This window comes from Phocoena sinus, chromosome 11 (assembly GCF_008692025.1).
Source record: "Phocoena sinus isolate mPhoSin1 chromosome 11, mPhoSin1.pri, whole genome shotgun sequence".
In the NCBI taxonomy this organism is placed as follows: Eukaryota; Metazoa; Chordata; class Mammalia; order Artiodactyla; family Phocoenidae; genus Phocoena; species Phocoena sinus.
Window position 1 is genome coordinate 59,350,536 of NC_045773.1, and position 18,301 is coordinate 59,368,836.

General features: G+C 38.9%; 1 protein-coding gene across 3 annotated transcripts in view; it reads right to left on the reverse strand.

Moving 5' to 3' along the window:
• Positions 1-18,301, reverse strand: part of PRIM2 (DNA primase subunit 2) — a 333,687-nt gene that overhangs the window by 38,711 nt on the left and 276,675 nt on the right. For all 3 annotated transcript variants that reach the window (XM_032649617.1, XM_032649618.1, XM_032649619.1), the window contains exon 11: positions 2,948-3,074. In XM_032649617.1, the coding sequence (XP_032505508.1) occupies positions 2,948-3,074 (127 nt within the window). The remainder of the gene's footprint in view (positions 1-2,947; positions 3,075-18,301) is intronic.

Below are 18,301 nucleotides of genomic sequence, written 5' to 3' on the forward strand. Positions count from 1 at the left end.
GAAAGCAATTATATCTAACCTATCCTCAGAAACTGTGCAAGAAGAGAGTGGAGTGAAACAGTTAAACTGTTGAGAGAAAAAATCCCTCAAACCCAGAATTCTGTACCCTGAGAAATTCTCCTTCAAAAGAGGAGAAATAAGGATTTTCTCTGACAAAAAAAAATTCAGGTAATCTGTTGCCAGACCTGCAGGGCAAGAAACATTAAAAGAAGTTCTTCAAAGAGAAATAAAATGATACAAACCAGAAATTCAGATCTACCCAAAGAAAATCTGAACATCAGAGAATGATAAGGAAAGGTAATATAAAAACTTTTATTTTCCTTATTCATAACTAATATGACAGATAACAGTTTGTTCAAAGTAATGGAAACAGTGTATTCTGTTATGCATGTTTATGTATATATCTGTGTGTGTTTATATATTCTTAAGTATAAATGAAATGAATGACAGAATGATACAGGGAAGTAGAAATATTCATTATTATAAGGTACTTGCATTACTTATGTGTGATGTGGTGATCTGAAAAGAGAGTTGGATTAGTTGTACACATATAGTGAAAACTCTTTAAAAAATAAAACTAATTTAAAAAGTAACGAAAGAAATACAATAGATATGCTGAGAAAAAAAATGGAATCATATAAAATGCTCAGTTAAAACCACAAAAGGCAGAAAATGTATGTAAGACAAAAACAAATGAAGAATAAGGGCAACAAATAAAAAACACTAACAAATATGGCAGCCATTAATCCAACTATACCAATCATTACTTTAAACGTCAGTGGTCACCAATTAAACATAGATTGTCACAATGGATCAAAATCAAGACCCTACGGTATGTTGTATACAAGAAAGCCACTTTAAAGACTCATATGGATTGAAAGTAAAGACAGAGAAAGATACAGCATGCGAACACAAATCAAAGAAGTGGGAGTATCTATGTTACTTTCAGACAGAGCAGTGTTCAAAGGATGGGAGTTTATGCAGGATAAAAAGGGGCATTACATAACGATAAGGGGTGAATACTCCAAGAAGACATCACCATCCGTAATGTGTATACATTTAACAAAAGAGCATCAAAACACATCAGGGAAAACCTGACAGAATTGCAAGGAGAAGTGCTGACTCCACTGCTGGACTCCACCTCCATCAAGCTGGACAGATCCCGCAGATGGAGAATCTGCAACAACACAGTGAGCTCACGAGCACCATCATTCTGGGACAGAAATGATATCCATAACTGGCTACACCCAACAGAGAGCACATCCTCAGCTCAAAGGGACAAGCCCTCTGCTGTGGGCCGTGTTGACATGGGGACAGCTGAGCAAGTGTGGGGCAGAGGGCACCCGGGAACTCTCTATACCTCCTGCTCAGTACTGCTGCGACCCTAAAACTGCTCCACAAAAATATAGCTTATTCACTTAAAGAAAGGGTAGATCAATGTGTCTAAAAAACAATATGACCTCGTTGAGTGTTTGCTAAGTACAGTGGTCCCTCAGCATCCACAGAGGACTGGTTCTGGGACCTGCCTGGGATACCAAAGTCTGCAGGTACCCAAGTCCCACAGTTGGCCCTCCGTATCCGAGGTTCCACATCCTCAGATTCAGCCAACCTTGGATCGTGTAGTACTGTATACATTTGTTGGAAAAAATCTGCGTGTAAGATGGACCCACGCAGTTCAAACCCCTGCTGTTCAAGAGTTAGCTGTGTATTATTTTCTAGCTGATAGAGTTTAAATTAAAAACAAAGTAAAACAAACAGAATGGACCAGAATAAATAAGATACAAAAACAGGAAGAAGAAATATAAAATCCTGTCTTTAAGCTAATAAAAATCAACTAAGTAAGTGCTGAGTGTGAGGACCTGGAAACCGACAGAAGAACCACTGGGAGTTTCACTTGGCCAAGCTCAGTGTAAGTTACTCCCTGGTGTGGCCACTGGGAAAAGCTACAGACTTTCTCACCACAAGTATCTGGTCAGTTGTTTTCAAAGTTTAGAAGACATCAAAATCACCCAGAGAACTAGCAAATAAATCTGAGTTTATGCGTCTGAGGGTGGAGCCTAAGCCTGTATTTCTAAAAGTTCCGTAAGTGCCTGACACAAGTGGTGAAAACCGCTCACTGTGTGTTCCCGGACTGGCCACCTTTGCCATCTACTAAATATGAATGCTCTGGACACATGAAGCATCTTTCTTAAAATTCCATTTGAGATTTTTTGGATCTTTAACAGCCTGCAAGTGTGTGATCTTCTAAAAAAGAATTTCATTTAAGATGCTAAAACAAGAAAAAGTTTTGACACATATTGCAGTCAGTTTTGGTAATCTAGAAAATTTAACTAATATGGACTATTAAATCATCCTCTCACATACCAGACAAGTGAGGAGCTTTTCAAGGTATGCTCAGAGAACTATTTTAGAAAAAAGTTGTTAAACTCAGAAATCTACAGAAAACAGATTAACTTTCTTTTTAACCTACAACTTAGGCAAATTGATAGATGTTTGAAACTGTGACTTGTTAAATCCCTCAATCTTTGTCAATCAGATGATAGTAATGAGAATAAAACACACTCTCCCTCAGTAGTCTTTGAAAATTGATCGATCTACTGTTCCAAAATTCGAGGCACTCAATTTTTAAAAGCTTTGAAGAACTCGCATCAGCCTTCTAAGACACATGCAGAACAGGAGAAAGAGAATAGCAGGTGAAGGGGACCGAGGACTAAAGAGCCCAGTCCAGCACAAAGTAGAGCACAGCAGAACCACTTTCTTGTGCTGACCCAGCTCAATAATAAGACATACCACTAGAATTTAGTGGAGCTCTGGCTTGACCTGATGACCGACACAAGCTACAAACCCGTTCCCCTTAGTAATGCAAAAACCATTCCACTGTTTCAGTGTTTCCTACAGAGCTCCTGGGTTCCTGTACATCACAGACACATCCAGAGGAAGCACTTACCATGATAATCCCCTTGGCTTGGTGGATTGGTTAGGATAATCTTCAGGCAACTGTAAGGCGTATAGTCTGTCCTCTTGCCTTCCTTTCCAAAGCTATGACGGATATTGTAAGAGTAGCCTTTATCAAACTGATGAGAGGAAAAAGAAAGAAGAGACAAAGTAAGCCAGCATTGTACTGGTGGTGTCAACAGTGCCCACTGGAATCGAAGAGTACAAAGTGATTTTTCTAAAATAAATTTAGCATTCACAGGCAGATGTACATTTATACCAATACAACATTTGGGTCCCTTACAGGTTTTTAAAGGTAAAAAACTTTAAGGAAACACATTTCTCAGGTTAGAGACACCTTATGTTTATATGTTTAAAGATGAGGATAATCCTTTCCTGAGAAGAATAATCGATTTGCTCATTTCTTGGCTTGATTCCAAAGATCATGCTAGATGTAAATCATCTTCTCTACTCCCTTTATCCTAGTCTTCCCTGAATTCCCACATCCTGCCTATTCTACTTTTGAAGTGTCTCCTTAATTAATACCTTCCTCTGGATTTTCACTATACAAAACAAGCAGTCAGCAAATGCTTGATGAAGGAACTACTGTGATTGCCTCCTGCCTGGAATTCCTGACTCATGTTCAAAATGCAAGGTAATGGCATAGGAAGGACTTTGAAATGGGTGGGATAAGAAGAAAAAAGGAACTCATATTTATTGAAAGGCTCAGTATAGTGGGTCTAAGCTATCTAACACTTTCAGGAAAGCAGGACAGAGAATCAGAATAAGAGATTGGAAAATACTGTGGGTTTTTATGGGTGAGATTTTTTTTTTTCATTTAAGTATAGTTGATTTACAATGTTGTGTTAGTTTTTGGTATACAGCAAAGTGATTCAATTATATTTATATGTATTATATTCTTTTTCAGATTCTTTCCACTATAGGTTATTACAAGATATCAAATATGGTTCCCTGTAGTATATAGTAGGTCCCTGTTGTTTAGGGGTGAGATTTTTAAATTTGAGGCTACAATTTACATTTAGTGAAATGCACAGATCTCAGGTCTACAGTTTGATGTAACACATACCCGCATCAAGAGACAGCATGTTTCCACCATCCAAGAGGCCCCCTGAGCCCCTCAGCATTCTTCCCCGCCCTCCACACCCAGAAGCAACTATTGGTCTGACTTTTGTCACCGTGGCTTTAGCTATTCTATAACTTCACATAAATGGAATTGTACAGTCTTTTGTTTTTGTTTTTTGCAGTACGCGGGCCTCTCCCGCCGCCGTGCAGCACAGGCTCCGGACGCGCAGGCCCAGCGGCCATGGCTCATGGGCCCAGCCGCTCCATGGCATGTGGGATCCTCCCGGACCGGGGCACAAACCCGCGTCCCCCGCATCAGCAGGCGGACTCCCAACTACTGAGCCACCAGGGAAGCCCTGTACAGTCTTAAGTATTTTGTGTCTGACTTTTTCATGTTTTTGAGATTGATCCATGCATCACATGTATCGTCACATGTACCAGCAGATTGTTCCACTGTATGAATATACCAGGTAGTTTACCTAGTCTCCTGCAGATGGAAACCTGGGCTTTTTCAGTTTGGGGCTGTTATCAGTAAAGCTGCCATGCACATTCTTGCAGATGACTTTTGTGGACATTATTTTCATTTATCTCAGATAAATATGCAGGAGTAGAATTGCTGCTAACCATTTTCCAGAATGGCTGTACTATTTTATACCCCATCAGCAATGCATGAGAGTTCCACATTCTCCCCAAAGTGTGGTGGTGTCAATTTCATTCATTTTAGCCATTCTAATAGATGGGTAGTGGCATCTCATTCTGCATTTCCCTGATGACAAACACTGTTGAGTACTTTTTCATGTGCTTTCTTGGCTGTGATATGCCTTATCTTTTATCTTGTAAAGTGTCTGTTCAAGTCTTTTTAGAAACTGGGTTGACAATTATTCCATTGAAAGAATTCTTCATATATTCTGGATACAAACCTGTTAGGTGTTACAAATACTTTCTCAGTCTGTGGCTTCTCTATTTTCTTGATGTTACTTTTTGACAAGATGAGCAGATGTGTTTATTTTTGATGAACGCTAATTAAATCACGTTTTTATGGCAGTGCTCTCTGTGCCCTCTCTAAGATAGGTTGCAGAGATATTCTGTATTGTCCTTTAGAAGCCATAATGTTTTAGCTTTTCAGTTTAGGTCCTGATTCATCTCGAGTTAATTTTCGTATGTTCTCTTTTTATCCCCTGTAGGGAAAGAAAAATATTTTTCCCTCTACCTTCCTAGGTTAAATGGCTGGGGCCCATAAATCAAACTAATAAAAGACAGATTAACAAGGAAAAAACCCCCCACTTAATTACATTTGTACATAAGTACATGTACAAAGAGATACGACTCAAGGAGGTAGCCTGATGACTGAAGCTTAAACATCATCTTAGGCTAAATCAAGGAAAAGGGGTTTAGGAATTCTGGGTTGGGGAAGCAAGTTCTGAGAAGGGGAGGGGAGGAAATACAGGGTAAATAAGGGTTGGCTTGTTCTGCAGATAAGACTTGGGTAGCTTTCTTCCTGGTACAGAGATAACATTACAAATGTAAATTTCCTTTATAAGAGGGGAAATTTATACTGTATCCTTAGGCAGTTAGGGGAGGAGAGAGCTTTTCCTGCATCTGCTCGTCCTTTAGCTCAAAATAACCCTTATGCCTGCCAACTGGAAATTGTCACTTGCCATCTGCCTCTACAAGGATGAGGTCCCTGGCCACTGCAGTTGCTGACCTTCAACACCGCTTGAAAGGAGTTCAGGGCTGAGATCAGGAAGGAGGCACTCTGTGCTCTGGTATAACTGTGAACAAGCCTTCAGATAGTTAGATACTTTCAGGTAAAGATTTTATGAGCCTAATTTTACGAGCCTAATTTCTTGCATCTTCCTCGTGATGAGCAGCAACCTTCTGCTGAAATGTGTGCTTGACTGCATGTACCCCCGTCATTAAAATCACATACATACTGACCTTCCCCCCTTATCTCTTTGGAGCAGTTCCTCAGAGCTATCTGAGAGGCTGTCTCCCAGGCTATAGTTCTCATTTTGCCCCAAATAAAACTTAACTCACAACTCTCACATTGTGCATTTTTTTCAGTCAACATGCCAAAATAGCGTATTTTGGATGGCATATCCGGTATCCTTCACCCCCATGTGAACTGGATAACACTTTTTCTAACACCATTTATTGAAGATATTTTATTCCATTGCCCTATAGTTCCATATTTTTGCCGATGCCACACTGTTCTCTTTACAAAATCTTTAGAATAAGTCTCAAATAATGTAAGTCCTCCTGCTTTGGTTTTTTTCAATATTATTTTGGCTATTTTATGTCCTTGCATTTCCATATAAATTTTAGAATCAGTTTATCAATTTCTACTTAAAAAAAAAAAAAGACTGCTGGAATTTTCAGCAGTCAGTAGCTTACAGTTTCATAACTACCTATCTGCCCACAAGCAATCTACAACCAGGAAAACAAATGGCATTTCAACAGAAAACTTTCAAGAAAGAAAATTTTCAAATTACCATTAAATTTCACTGGTGAAAACAAGAATGTTAAAAGTTCCAGCAAACATATTTTATGGACTCCTATTTGTTTAGTCATAAGCATTAACTATAATCAATCTCCTTGTGCAAACTTTTAGGTATGAATTGAATTTAATTAGACATAAGATTTCTGTACATTCATCAGAAAACACTGAAAGAACTTTTCGGTCAGCCATTATGTTAAAGTAATGAAAAGCTACCCTCTCTAAAGGAAGAAAAGCGATAATTATTATCTTTCCCCTCCCTTTCCTTTCCAATTTACTTCCCGCTTATGTGTACATATGTCTAAAATTTGGACCTTACTAAGCTTTCGGGCTATTCACGTATTTATCATACAAACTGTCTTCTCTAGTTTTCAGACTGGCAAACTCTTGAAATACTGTGTAGAAGGTACATTTGTTGGGTAATGTTTTTTAGGGAATACTTACTTTCCAGGTGCCCACATTCACAACTCAAAGGAACAACTGTAAGGTTCACATGGGAAGAGGGGGTGAGAACCAGGTGGAAACACTCTTTTCCGCCTTGGCTCCTCCATTCCACTCCAGCCAGCAACGGGAAATGCCAGAAAATCAACACCAGGCCTGAAGGTGGTCGAGTGGAAGCTGGCAACCTGTCAAATTAGTCCCGTGGCACTGCAATCTGCATTTCTGCTCAAGTCAGCAGCAAATCATTTTCAGGGCCACTATGTTACCAGTAGAACTCAAGAAACATGATAAAGCAGGTGCATCCTCATCCTGCTCCTACCCGTCTCTTTCAGAGTCTTCCTCACAAGTCTGCCTCCCACCCCAGCTCCACCTGGGGCCCAGCGACTGCATCTTATTACATTTTTTATAGTATTTACACCCAAATCCTCTCAGAGGTCATGAGTAAACCTCTAACTGTCATGAGCAGTGCATGGTCTTCCTTAGAAGAAAGTCTTACCTACCAAGAAAAGCCCGCAGACCAAGTATTAACTCCCACTGTCAGAACATCAAAACCTGCCTTTCATAAGTCAAGCTTAGCTTGCACAGTGAAGTGAGAATGGTTGCAAACCAAGTGCCCTTCAGAGAGAGATTTATATTCAAAAAGGAAAATCTTCTTGACCTAAGTGAGGCAAAACAACCATATATATGTGGGCAGAGAACAGGGTAAGGATATGGTAATTTTTAACAAAGACATTTTCAATACTTTTTTGGTGAGTTGCTTCCTACTCATAAGAATTTGGAATTCTAATTTACATATTTAAAAACACACAGAGGGCAAGTCTGCCAACTACAAAGGGCCCTCCTTCAATGCCCAGATCTAGCATCCCACACATCATCACGAGGGGCCCCAGGAAGTTTAGTTGCCACAAGTGCCAACAGGAAGGCACAGCTCAGCAGCAGGGCCACACGTGTAAACAGACCTGTACTTGGGGAAGGGCGTGAAACCACCCATGATCTCTCCTTGACACACATTCTTGCTGACTCTCCTACAGCTTGTGATCGTTGATTATCTCTTCTCTTGTCACTTCCCTAAAGCTTTACTTACAATGTTAATAAGCAGAATGCATGCCATAGGCATTTAATACATAATGCCCACCCTTTAAATGCTTACTTACGAAATTACTCAATTATTTGTAAAATTAATTTTGTAATCAGTCACCTACAGATTGCAAATACTTCTCTTTAACTCTTAACTTTAACCACAGTTTAACTCTTTGAGGTCACTGAAACATCATATACATTCTAACCAAACAACACACTGAAGGAGACTTAGAGACCAAAGGCTGATAGTTAAGACAAGGGCTTTAAGTCAAATACCTGAGTTTAAATCTTGTCTCTACCACATGTTAGCTGTGTGACCTTGGACAGGTGACTCATCGTCTTTATAACAATTCCCTTACACAGTATATAAAAATAAAGGAGTAATACTTCATATGCAGGGTTGGTGTGAAGATGAGCTAATAGCTCATCTTCATAAAGCACGTGGCATAGCTTCTAACACAGAATAAGCTTTGAATTGAATATATTTTTGAGTTATCAATATCAGAAAAACAAACCAATCTAAAAAATGGGCAGAAGACCTAAACAGACATTTCTCCAAAGAATACATACAGATGGCCAACAAGCACATGAAAAGATGCTCAACATCGCTAATCATCAGAGAAATGCAAATCAAAACTACAGTGAGGTATCACCTCACGCTGGTTAGAATGGCCATCAGCAAAAAGTGTGAAAACAACAAATGCTGGAGAGGGTGTAGAGAAAAGGGAACACTCCTACACCATTGGTGGGAATGTAAACTGGTGCAGCCACTATGGAGAACAGTATGGAGGTTCCTTAAAACATTAAAAATGTTCACATCCTAATCCGTTTCCATGGAGAACATTTTCAGTTCTAGACTCGAGAACATGCATATTTTTTTCCTTCAAATTTCCCGAGGCAGCATCACGCTAAAATTTTAAAATTTGGATTCCCCACTTTGTTAGAAAATAAAAAATAGTGAAATGCTAAAAATCCACAGAAAAAGTATTGAATAAAATGATCCTATGTAATTTTATAAGGTAGTTGATTAAGCAGATCACTTTCAGTGGAGTCAATAGATCAAAAGAAAGATCAGCTGTGTATCAAAAACCTGCCATAATCCTCAGAGGGAAGTGGAGAGCATTGTGTTCATGAACGCAGGTGGTGTGGGGTTAGTGGGTTGGTATGTCTCTTTCATATTCTGCTATAAGGACTATACCCAAACGGACTCAGAAGACAACACTTGAGGATCTTCTGTGACCTGGGGCTCTGTGATCTCCATCATTCTAACTGTATCTATTCATTCAGATATTAAATAAAGAACATCATTTCTAAATTCCTAATGGAGAATTTAGTACAATTGTACTACTGTTTTTAGCAATAAAACCAAAATTATGCTTAGTGATGTTTCAATAATAATAACTTACATTTACACAGATCTTTAGTGGTGATGAAATGATTCTTCTTAGACCCTTTACTACTTGTAAGGTATGGAAGTTAGGTATCCCTATTTTATAAATATGCAAACTAAGATTTCAAAAGTCAAATGATTAGTTATTTCAATTACTTAGTAGAAAAGAGATGGAATTTAAAATCTTACTCTTTTATTTTCTAGAAACTACTACAAAATTATAAATGGAGAAAATTAATAAATAAATACAGGCAACTGTCAGTTATCCATGGCAAACATGCATCTGTAGGCTGCTTCCCTGCTGTCACTCAGTTGCTTCAGGGACATCTGAAAGTCACACTGAACCACAGTTAAACAAAATGTTTCTGATTCTACTGTATACCAGGGAAAAGAGTCTACTCTCAAAGAAATGGTAACTCTAACAAGCCACTCACATAGCATTTATTTAGTTCCTAATTTACCATGATTTTAGAATCATTAAAAATGATAAATTTGAAGTTAACCATCTGAAATGAAGAAACACTAAAAAGTATTTCATCATGCTTCCAAATTACCAGGTACTCTTTTTTTTTTTTTTTTTTAAATAAATCTATTTATTTTGGGCTGGGTTGGGTCTTCAGTGCTGCACGCGGGCTTTCTCTAGTTGCAGCGAGCGAGGGCTACTCTTCCTTGCGGCGCGCGCAGGCTTCTCATTGCAGTGGCTTCTCTTGTTGCAGAACACAGATGGGCTCTAGGTGCGCGGGCTTCAGTAGTTGTGGCATGTGGGCTCAGTAGTTGTGACTTGTGGGCTCTAGAGTACAGGCTCAGTAATTGTGGCACACAGGCTTATTAGTTGCTCCACAGCACGTGGGATCTTCCTGGACCAGGGCTCAAACCCACGTCCCCTGCATTGGCGGGGAGATTCTTAACCACTGAGCAACCAAGGAAGCCCTAGGCACTCTTGATATTTGTCCCCTCTACCATTCTAGGTGGCACATGACAAGGAACTGGGGTACAAATCAGGGAAAAGGGGGTATGAAAGCAGAGAGGAAGGATGCAGTACACAGCATTGCTCACCTCCCTGGCACCTGGACCTGGAGTTTCAGCAAATGTAGCTTCCTCATCAGTCGGAATTTAAGAGCTGGAGCAGGCATCAGCCAGCATCTAATGTAGCCCTGAGGGTGTAGGAAAGCAAGGAGCAGGGGGTTTAGTCCTCAACCACAGGGCGAGTGAGGGAAAGAACCCTTGTCTCCGCACTGCCTACTTTGTGTACTTCTCGGTCTAGGCTGTAACCAAGGCCAGCGTGAAGCCTAGCAAACTGCAGCTGTTCACGAGGCTGAACCACTGAGCATCTTCCTTGTACATGTGCTCATCAGATCGCCCCACCAGAGGACCAAAAGCAAATCTTATACTGATCATTCTGTTAGTTTTCAGTGACAAAGGAGAGTTGGCAAATTCCCATCGCTAAATACCATATCTTAACATTATTTAAATAGAGGCCTTGACAATTCAACCGAGAGGAGATGGGCTGGGAGAATCATGAGGTGGGCCACTAATTCAGCCTTTAATCACCTTAAACAACAAGGCCCTACTGTACAGCACAGGGAACTATATATTCAGTATCTTGTAATAAACCATAATGTAGAATATGAAAAAGAATGTGTGTGTGTATACATACATATATAAATATAAAAAACCGAATCACTTTGCGGTACACCTGAAACTAATACAACATTGTAAATCAACCATACTTCAGTTAAAAAAAAAAGATCTCCAACTGTTCAGACAGTTTGCCTGATACTAGGAAAGGACAGATTAGTGATAGAATTTTCAGCATCCCACCTGAAACGCTTGTTTTAGAAAATCTGCTTTATTCACTGGTATGGATGCCACCAACATAACAGTGAATGAAAATTTATTAAAATTCCAAATATAATTTCCCAACATTTGAAGACAGAAACCACAGACAAACCTTCATTCACTAAAGTAAAAACATTTACTGAATCACATACTTATAGCCTAAAAGACCAAATTTAATAGCCCTTAAAAGGTGGCCAACTTAGTCTCTATCTCACTGGTAGCTAAAGAGCCAACATCAAACAAACCCTAACAGAAAAGCAAAGAAGCAGGCTGCCTGATGCTCTGGTCCAAGACCAGCTAGCTCAGCCCACTTAAACTGGTCTTTTCACTCACTGGAAACAAGAGAAGCAAACTGAAACCATTTTCGAAGCCTGCAATCAGCGACCACACAGAAGTGAGCTGATGAGAGCTTTGCATTGCTCAATTAAAGGCTCCCTCTTCATAGATATAGTACTAATTTTTTACAAACATTTTGAAATCAAAATAAATGTATATTTATTTAACTTCTGCTAGATTACTTTTATCCTATTTACTCATTTTCCCATATTTAGTTTTTGTCAAAAATTTTTCCATACTTTGCTTTTCTACATTACGTTATCCACAGTGTTAGTATTTTCTAGAACTGAATTTCTAATATGGCAGAATTTTTTTTTTTTTTAATTTTTTTATTTTTTTAAAACATCTTTATTGGGGTATAATTGCTTTACAATGGTGTGTTAGTTTCTGCTTTATAACAAAGTGAATCAGTTATACATATACATATGTTCCCACATGTCTTCCCTCTTGCGTCTCCCTCCCTCCCACTCTCCCCATCCCACCCTTCCAGGCTGTCACAAAGCACCGAGCTAATATCCCTGTGCCTTGCGGCTGCTTCCCCCCAGCTATCTACCTTACTACGTTTGTTAGTGTGTATATGTCCATGACTCTCTCTCGCCCTGTCAAAACTCACCCCTCCCCCTCCCTATACCCTCAAGTCCGTTCTCCAGTAGGTCTGCGTCTTTATTCCTATCTTACCCCTAGGTTCTTCATGACATTTTTTCCCCTTAAATTCCATATATATGTGTTAGCATACGGTATTTGTCTTTTCTTTCTGACTTACTTCACTCTGTATGACAGACTCTAGGTCTATCCATCTCATTACAAATAGCTCAATTTCATTTCTTTTTAAGGCTGAGTAATATTCCATTGTGTATATGTGCCACATCTTCTTTATCCATTCATCCGATGATGGGCGCTTAGGTTGTTTCCATGTCCTGGCTATTGTAAATAGAGCTGCAATGAACATTTTGGTACATGACTCTTTTTGAATTTTGGTTTTCTCAGGGTATATGCCAAGTAGTGGGATTGCTGGGTCATATGGTAATTCTATTTGTAGTTTTTTAAGGAACCTCCATACTGTTCTCCACAGTGGCTGAACCAATTCACATTCCCACCAGCAGTGCAAGAGTGTCCCCTTTTCTCCACACCCTCTCCAGCATTTATTGTTTCTAGATTTTTTGATGATGGCCATTCTGACTGGTGTGATATGATATCTCATTGTTTTTTTTTTTTTTTTTTTTTTTTTGGATTTTATTTTATTTTATTTTTTTTTTTTTTTAACATCTTTATTGGGGTATAATTGCTTTACAATGGTGTGTTAGTTTCTGCTTTATAACAAAGTGAATCAGCTATACATATACATGTGCTCCCATGTGTCTTCCCTCTTGCGTCTCCCTCCCTCCCACTCTCCCCCTCCCACCCCTCCAGGCTGTCCCAAAGCCCCGAGCTTATATCCCTGTGCCTTGCGGCTGCTTCCCCCTAGCTATCTACCTTACTACGTTTGTTAGTGTGTATATGTCCATGACTCTCTCTCGCCCTGTCAAAACTCACCCTTCCCCCTCCCCATATCCTCAAGTCCATTCTCCAGTAGGTCTGCGCCTCTATTCCTGTCTTATCCCTAGGTTCTTCATGACATTTTTTTCCCTTAAATTCCATATATATGTGTTAGAATACGGTATTTGTCTTTGTCTTTCTGACTTACTTCACTCTGTATGACAGACTCTAGGTCTATCCATCTCATTACAAATAGCTCAATTTCATTTCTTTTTAAGGCTGAGTAATATTCCATTGTGTATATGTGCCACATCTTCTTTAGCCATTCGACCGATGATGGGCGCTTAGGTTCTTTCCATCTCCGGGCTATTGTAAATAGAGCTGCAATGAACATTTTGGTACATGACTCTTTTTGAATTTTGGTTTTCTCAGGGTATATGCCAAGTAGTGGGATTGCTGGGTCATATGGTAATTCTATTTGTAGTTTTTTAAGGAACCTCCATACTGTTCTCCATAGTGGCTGAACCAATTCACATTCCCACCAGCAGTGCAAGAGTGTCCCCTTTTCTCCACACCCTCTCCAGCATTTATTGTATCTAGATTTTTTGATGATGGCCATTCTGACTGGTGTGAGATGATATCTCATTGTAGTTTTGATTTGCATTTCTCTAATGATTAATGATGTTGAGCATTCTTTCATGTGTTTGTTGGCATTCTGTATATCTTCTTTGGAGAAATGTCTGTTTAGGTCTTCCGCCCATTTTTGGATGGGGTTGTTTGTTTTTTTGTTATTGAGCTGCATGAGCTGCTTGTAAATTTTGGAGATTAATCCTTTGTCAGTTGCTTCATTTGCAAATGTTTTCTCCCATTCTGAGCGTTGTCTTTTGGTCTTGATTATGGTTTCCTTTGCTGTGCAAAAGCTTTGAAGTTTCATTAGGTCCCATTTGTTTATTTTTGGTTTTATTTCCATTACTCTAGGAGGTGGGTCAGAAAGGATCTTGCTGTGATTTATGTCATAGAGTGTTCTTCCTATGTTTTCCTCTAAGAGTTTGATAGTTTCTGGCCTTACATTTAGGTCTTTAATCCATTTTGAGCTTATTTTTGTGTATGGTGTTAGGGAGTGATCTAATCTCATACTTTTACATGTACCTGTCCAGTTTTCCCAGCACCATTTATTGAAGAGGCTGTCCTTTCTCCACTGTACATTCCTGCCTCCTTTATCAAAGATAAGGTGTCCATATGTGCGTGGGTTTATCTCTGGGCTTTCTATCCTGTTCCACTGATCTATCTTTCTGTTTTTGTGCCAGTACCATACTGTCTTGATTACTGTTGCTTTGTAGTATAGTCTGAAGTCAGGGAGCCTGATTCCTCCAGCTCCTTTTTTCGTTCTCAAGATTGCTTTGGCTATTCGGGGTCTTTTGTGTTTCCATACAAATTGCGAAATTTTTTGTTCTAGTTCTGTGAAAAATGCCAGTGGTAGTTTGATAGGGATTGCATTGAATCTGTAGATTGCTTTGGGTAGTAGAGTCATTTTCACAATGTTGATTCTTCCCATCCAAGAACATGGTATATCTCTCCATCTATTTGTATCATCTTTAATTTCTTTCATCAGTGTCTTATAATTTTCTGCATACAGGTCTTTCGTATCCTTAGGTAGGTTTATTCCTACATATTTTATTCTTTTTGTTGCAATGGTAAATGGGAGTGTTTTCTTGATTTCACTTTCAGATTTTTCATCATTAGTATATAGGAATGCCAGAGATTTCTGTGCATTAATTTTGTATCCTGCTACTTTACCAAATTCATTGATTAGCTCTAGTAGTTTTCTGGTAGCATCTTTAGGATTCTCTATGTATAGTATCATGTCATCTGCAAACAGTGACAGCTTTACTTCTTCTTTTCCGATTTGGATTCCTTTTATTTCCTTTTCTTCTCTGATTGCTGTGGCTAAAACTTCCAAAACTATGTTGAATAAGAGTGGTGAGAGTGGGCAACCTTGTCTTGTTCCTGATCTTAGTGGAAATGCTTTCAGTTTTTCACCATTGAGGATGATGTTTGCTGTGGGCTTGTCATATATGGCCTTTATTATGTTGAGGAAAGTTCCCTCTATGCCTACTTTCTGGAGGGTTTTTATCATAAATGGGTGTTGAATTTTGTCAAAAGCTTTCTCTGCATCTATTGAGATGATCATATGGTTTTTCTCCTTCAATTTGTTAATATGGTTTATCACATTGATAGATTTGCGTATATTGAAGAATCCTTGCATTCCTGGAATAAACCCCACTTGATCATGGTGTATGATCCTTTTAATGTGCTGTTGGATTCTGTTTGCTAGTATTTTGTCGAGGATTTTTGCATCTATGTTCATCAGTGATATTGGCCTGTAGTTTTCTTTCTTTGTGACATCCTTGTCTGGTTTTGGTATCAAGGTGATGGTGGCCTCGTAGAAGGAATTTGGGAGCGTTCCTCCCTCTGCTATATTTTGGAAGAGTTCGAGAAGGATAGGTGTTAGCTCTTCTCTAAACGTTTGATAGAATTCACCTGTGAAGCCATCTGGTCCTGGGCTTTTGTTTGTTGGAAGATTTTTAATCACAGTTTCAATTTCAGTGCTTGTGATTGGTCTGTTCATATTTTCTATTTCTTCCTGATTCAGTATTGGCAGGTTGTGCATTTCTAAGAATTTGTCCATTTCTTCCAGATTGTCCATTTTATTGGCATAGAGTTGCTTGTAGTAATCTCTCATGATTTTTTTTATTTCTGCAGTGTCAGTTGTTATTTCTCCTTTTTCATTTCTAATTCTATTGATTTGAGTCTTCTCCCTTTTTTTCTTGATGAGTCTGGCTAGTGGTTTATCTATTTTGTTTATCTTCTCAAAGAACCAGCTTTTAGTTTTATTGATCTTTGCTATTGTTTCCTTCATTTCTTTTTCATTTATTTCTGATCTGATTTTTATGATTTCTTCCTTCTGCTAGCTTTGGGGTTTTTTTGTTCTTCTTTCTCTAATTGCTTGAGGTGCAAGGTTAGGTTGTTTATTCGAGATGTTTCCTGCTTCTTAAGGTGGGCTTGTATTGCTATAAACTTCCCCCTTAGAACTGCTTTTGCTGCATCCCATAGGTTTTGGGTCGTTGTGTCTCCATTGTCATTTGTTTCTAGGTATTTTTTTATTTCCTCTTTGATTTCTTCAGTGATCACTTCATTAGTAAGTAGTGTATTGTTTAGCCTCCATGTGTTTGTATTTTTTAAAGATCTTTTCCTGTAATTGATATCTAGTCTCATGGCGTTGTGGTCAGAAAAGATACTTGATACAATTTAAGTTTTCTTAAATTTACCAAGGCTTGATTTGTGACCCAAGATATGATCTATCCTGGAGAATGTTCCATGAGCACTTGAGAAAAATGTGTATTCTGTTGTTTTCGGATGGAGTGTCCTATAAATATCAATTAAGTCCATCTTGTTTAATGTATCATTTAAAGCTTGTGTTTCCTTATTTATTTTCATTTTGGATGATATGTCCATGGGTGAAAGTGGGGTGTTAAAGTCCCCTACTATGAATGTGTTACTGTTGATCTCCCCTTTTATGGTTGTTAGTAATTGCCTTATGTATTGAGGTGCTCCTATGTTGGGTGCATAAATATTTACAATTGTTATATCTTCTTCTTGGATCGATCCCTTGATCATTATGTAGTGTCCTTCTTTATCCCTTTTAATAGTCCTTATTTTAAAGTCTATTTTGTCTGATATGAGAATTGCTACTCCAGCTTTCTTTTGGTTTCCATTTGCATGGAATATCTTTTTCCATCCCCTTACTTTCAGTCTGTATGTGTCTCTAGTTCTGAAGTGGGTCTCTTGTAGACAGCATATATAAGGGTCTTGTTTTTGTATCCATTCAGCCAATCTGTGTCTTTTGGTGGGAGCATTTAGTCCATTTACATTTAAGGTAATTATCGATATGTATGTTCCTATTTCCATTTTATATATTGTTTTGGGTTCGCTACTATAGGTCATTTCCTTCTCTTGTGTTTCGTGTCTAGAGAAGTTCCTTTAGCATTTGTTGTAAAGCTGGTTTGGTGGTGCTGAACTCTCTCAGCTTTTGCTTGTCTGTAAAGGTTTTAATTTCTCCATCAAATGTGAATGAGATCCTTGCTGGGTAGAGTAGTCTTGGTTGCAGGCTATTCTCCTTCATCACTTTCAGTATGTCCTGCCACTCTTCTGGCTTGTAGGGTTTCTGCTGAGAGATCAGCTGTTAACCTTATGGGGATTCCCTTGTGTGTTATTTGTTGTTTTTCCCTTGCTGCTTTTAATATGCTTTCTTTGTATTTAATTTTTGACAGTTTGATTAATATGTGTCTTGGCGTGTTTCTCCTTGTATTTATCCTGTATGGGACCCTCTGTGCTTCCTGGACTTGATTAACTATTTCCTTTCCCATATTAGGGAAGTTTTCAACTATAATCTCTTCAAATATTTTCTCAGTCCCTTTCTTTCTTTCTTCTTCTTCTGGAACCCCTATAATTCGAATGTTGGTGCGTTTCATGTTGTCCCAGAGGTCTCTGAGACTGTCCTCAGTTCTTTTCATTCTTTTTTCTTTATTCTGCTCTGCAGTAGTTATTTCCACTACTTTATCTTCCAGGTCACTTATCCGTTCTTCTGCCTCAGTTATTCTGCTATTGATCCTATCTAGAGTGATTTTAATTTCATTTATTGCATTGTTCATCGTTGCTTGTTTCATCTTTAGTTCTTGTAGGTCCTTGTTAACTGTTTCTTGCATTTTGTCCATTCTACTTCCAAGATTTCGGATCATCCTTACTATCATTATTCTGAATTCTTTTTCAGGTAGATTGCCTATTTCCTCTTCATTTGTTAGGTCTGGTGGGTTTTTATCTTGCTCCTTCATCTGCTGTGTGTTTTTCTGTCTTCTCATTTTGCTTATCTTACTGTGTTTGGGGTCTCCTTTTTGCAGGCTGCACGTTCGTAGTTCCCGTTGTTTTTGATGTCTGTCTCCAGTGGCTAAGGTTGTTTCAGCGGGTTGTGTAGGCTTCCTGGTGGAGGGGACTAGTGCCTGTGTTGTGCTGGATGAGGCTGGATCTTGTCTCTCTAGTGGGCAGGTTCACGTCTGGTGGTGTGTTTTGGGGTGTCTGTGGCCTTATTATGATTTTAGGCAGCCTCTCTGCTAATGGGTGGGGTTGTGTTCCTGTTTTGCTAGTTGTTTGGCATAGGTTGTCCAGCA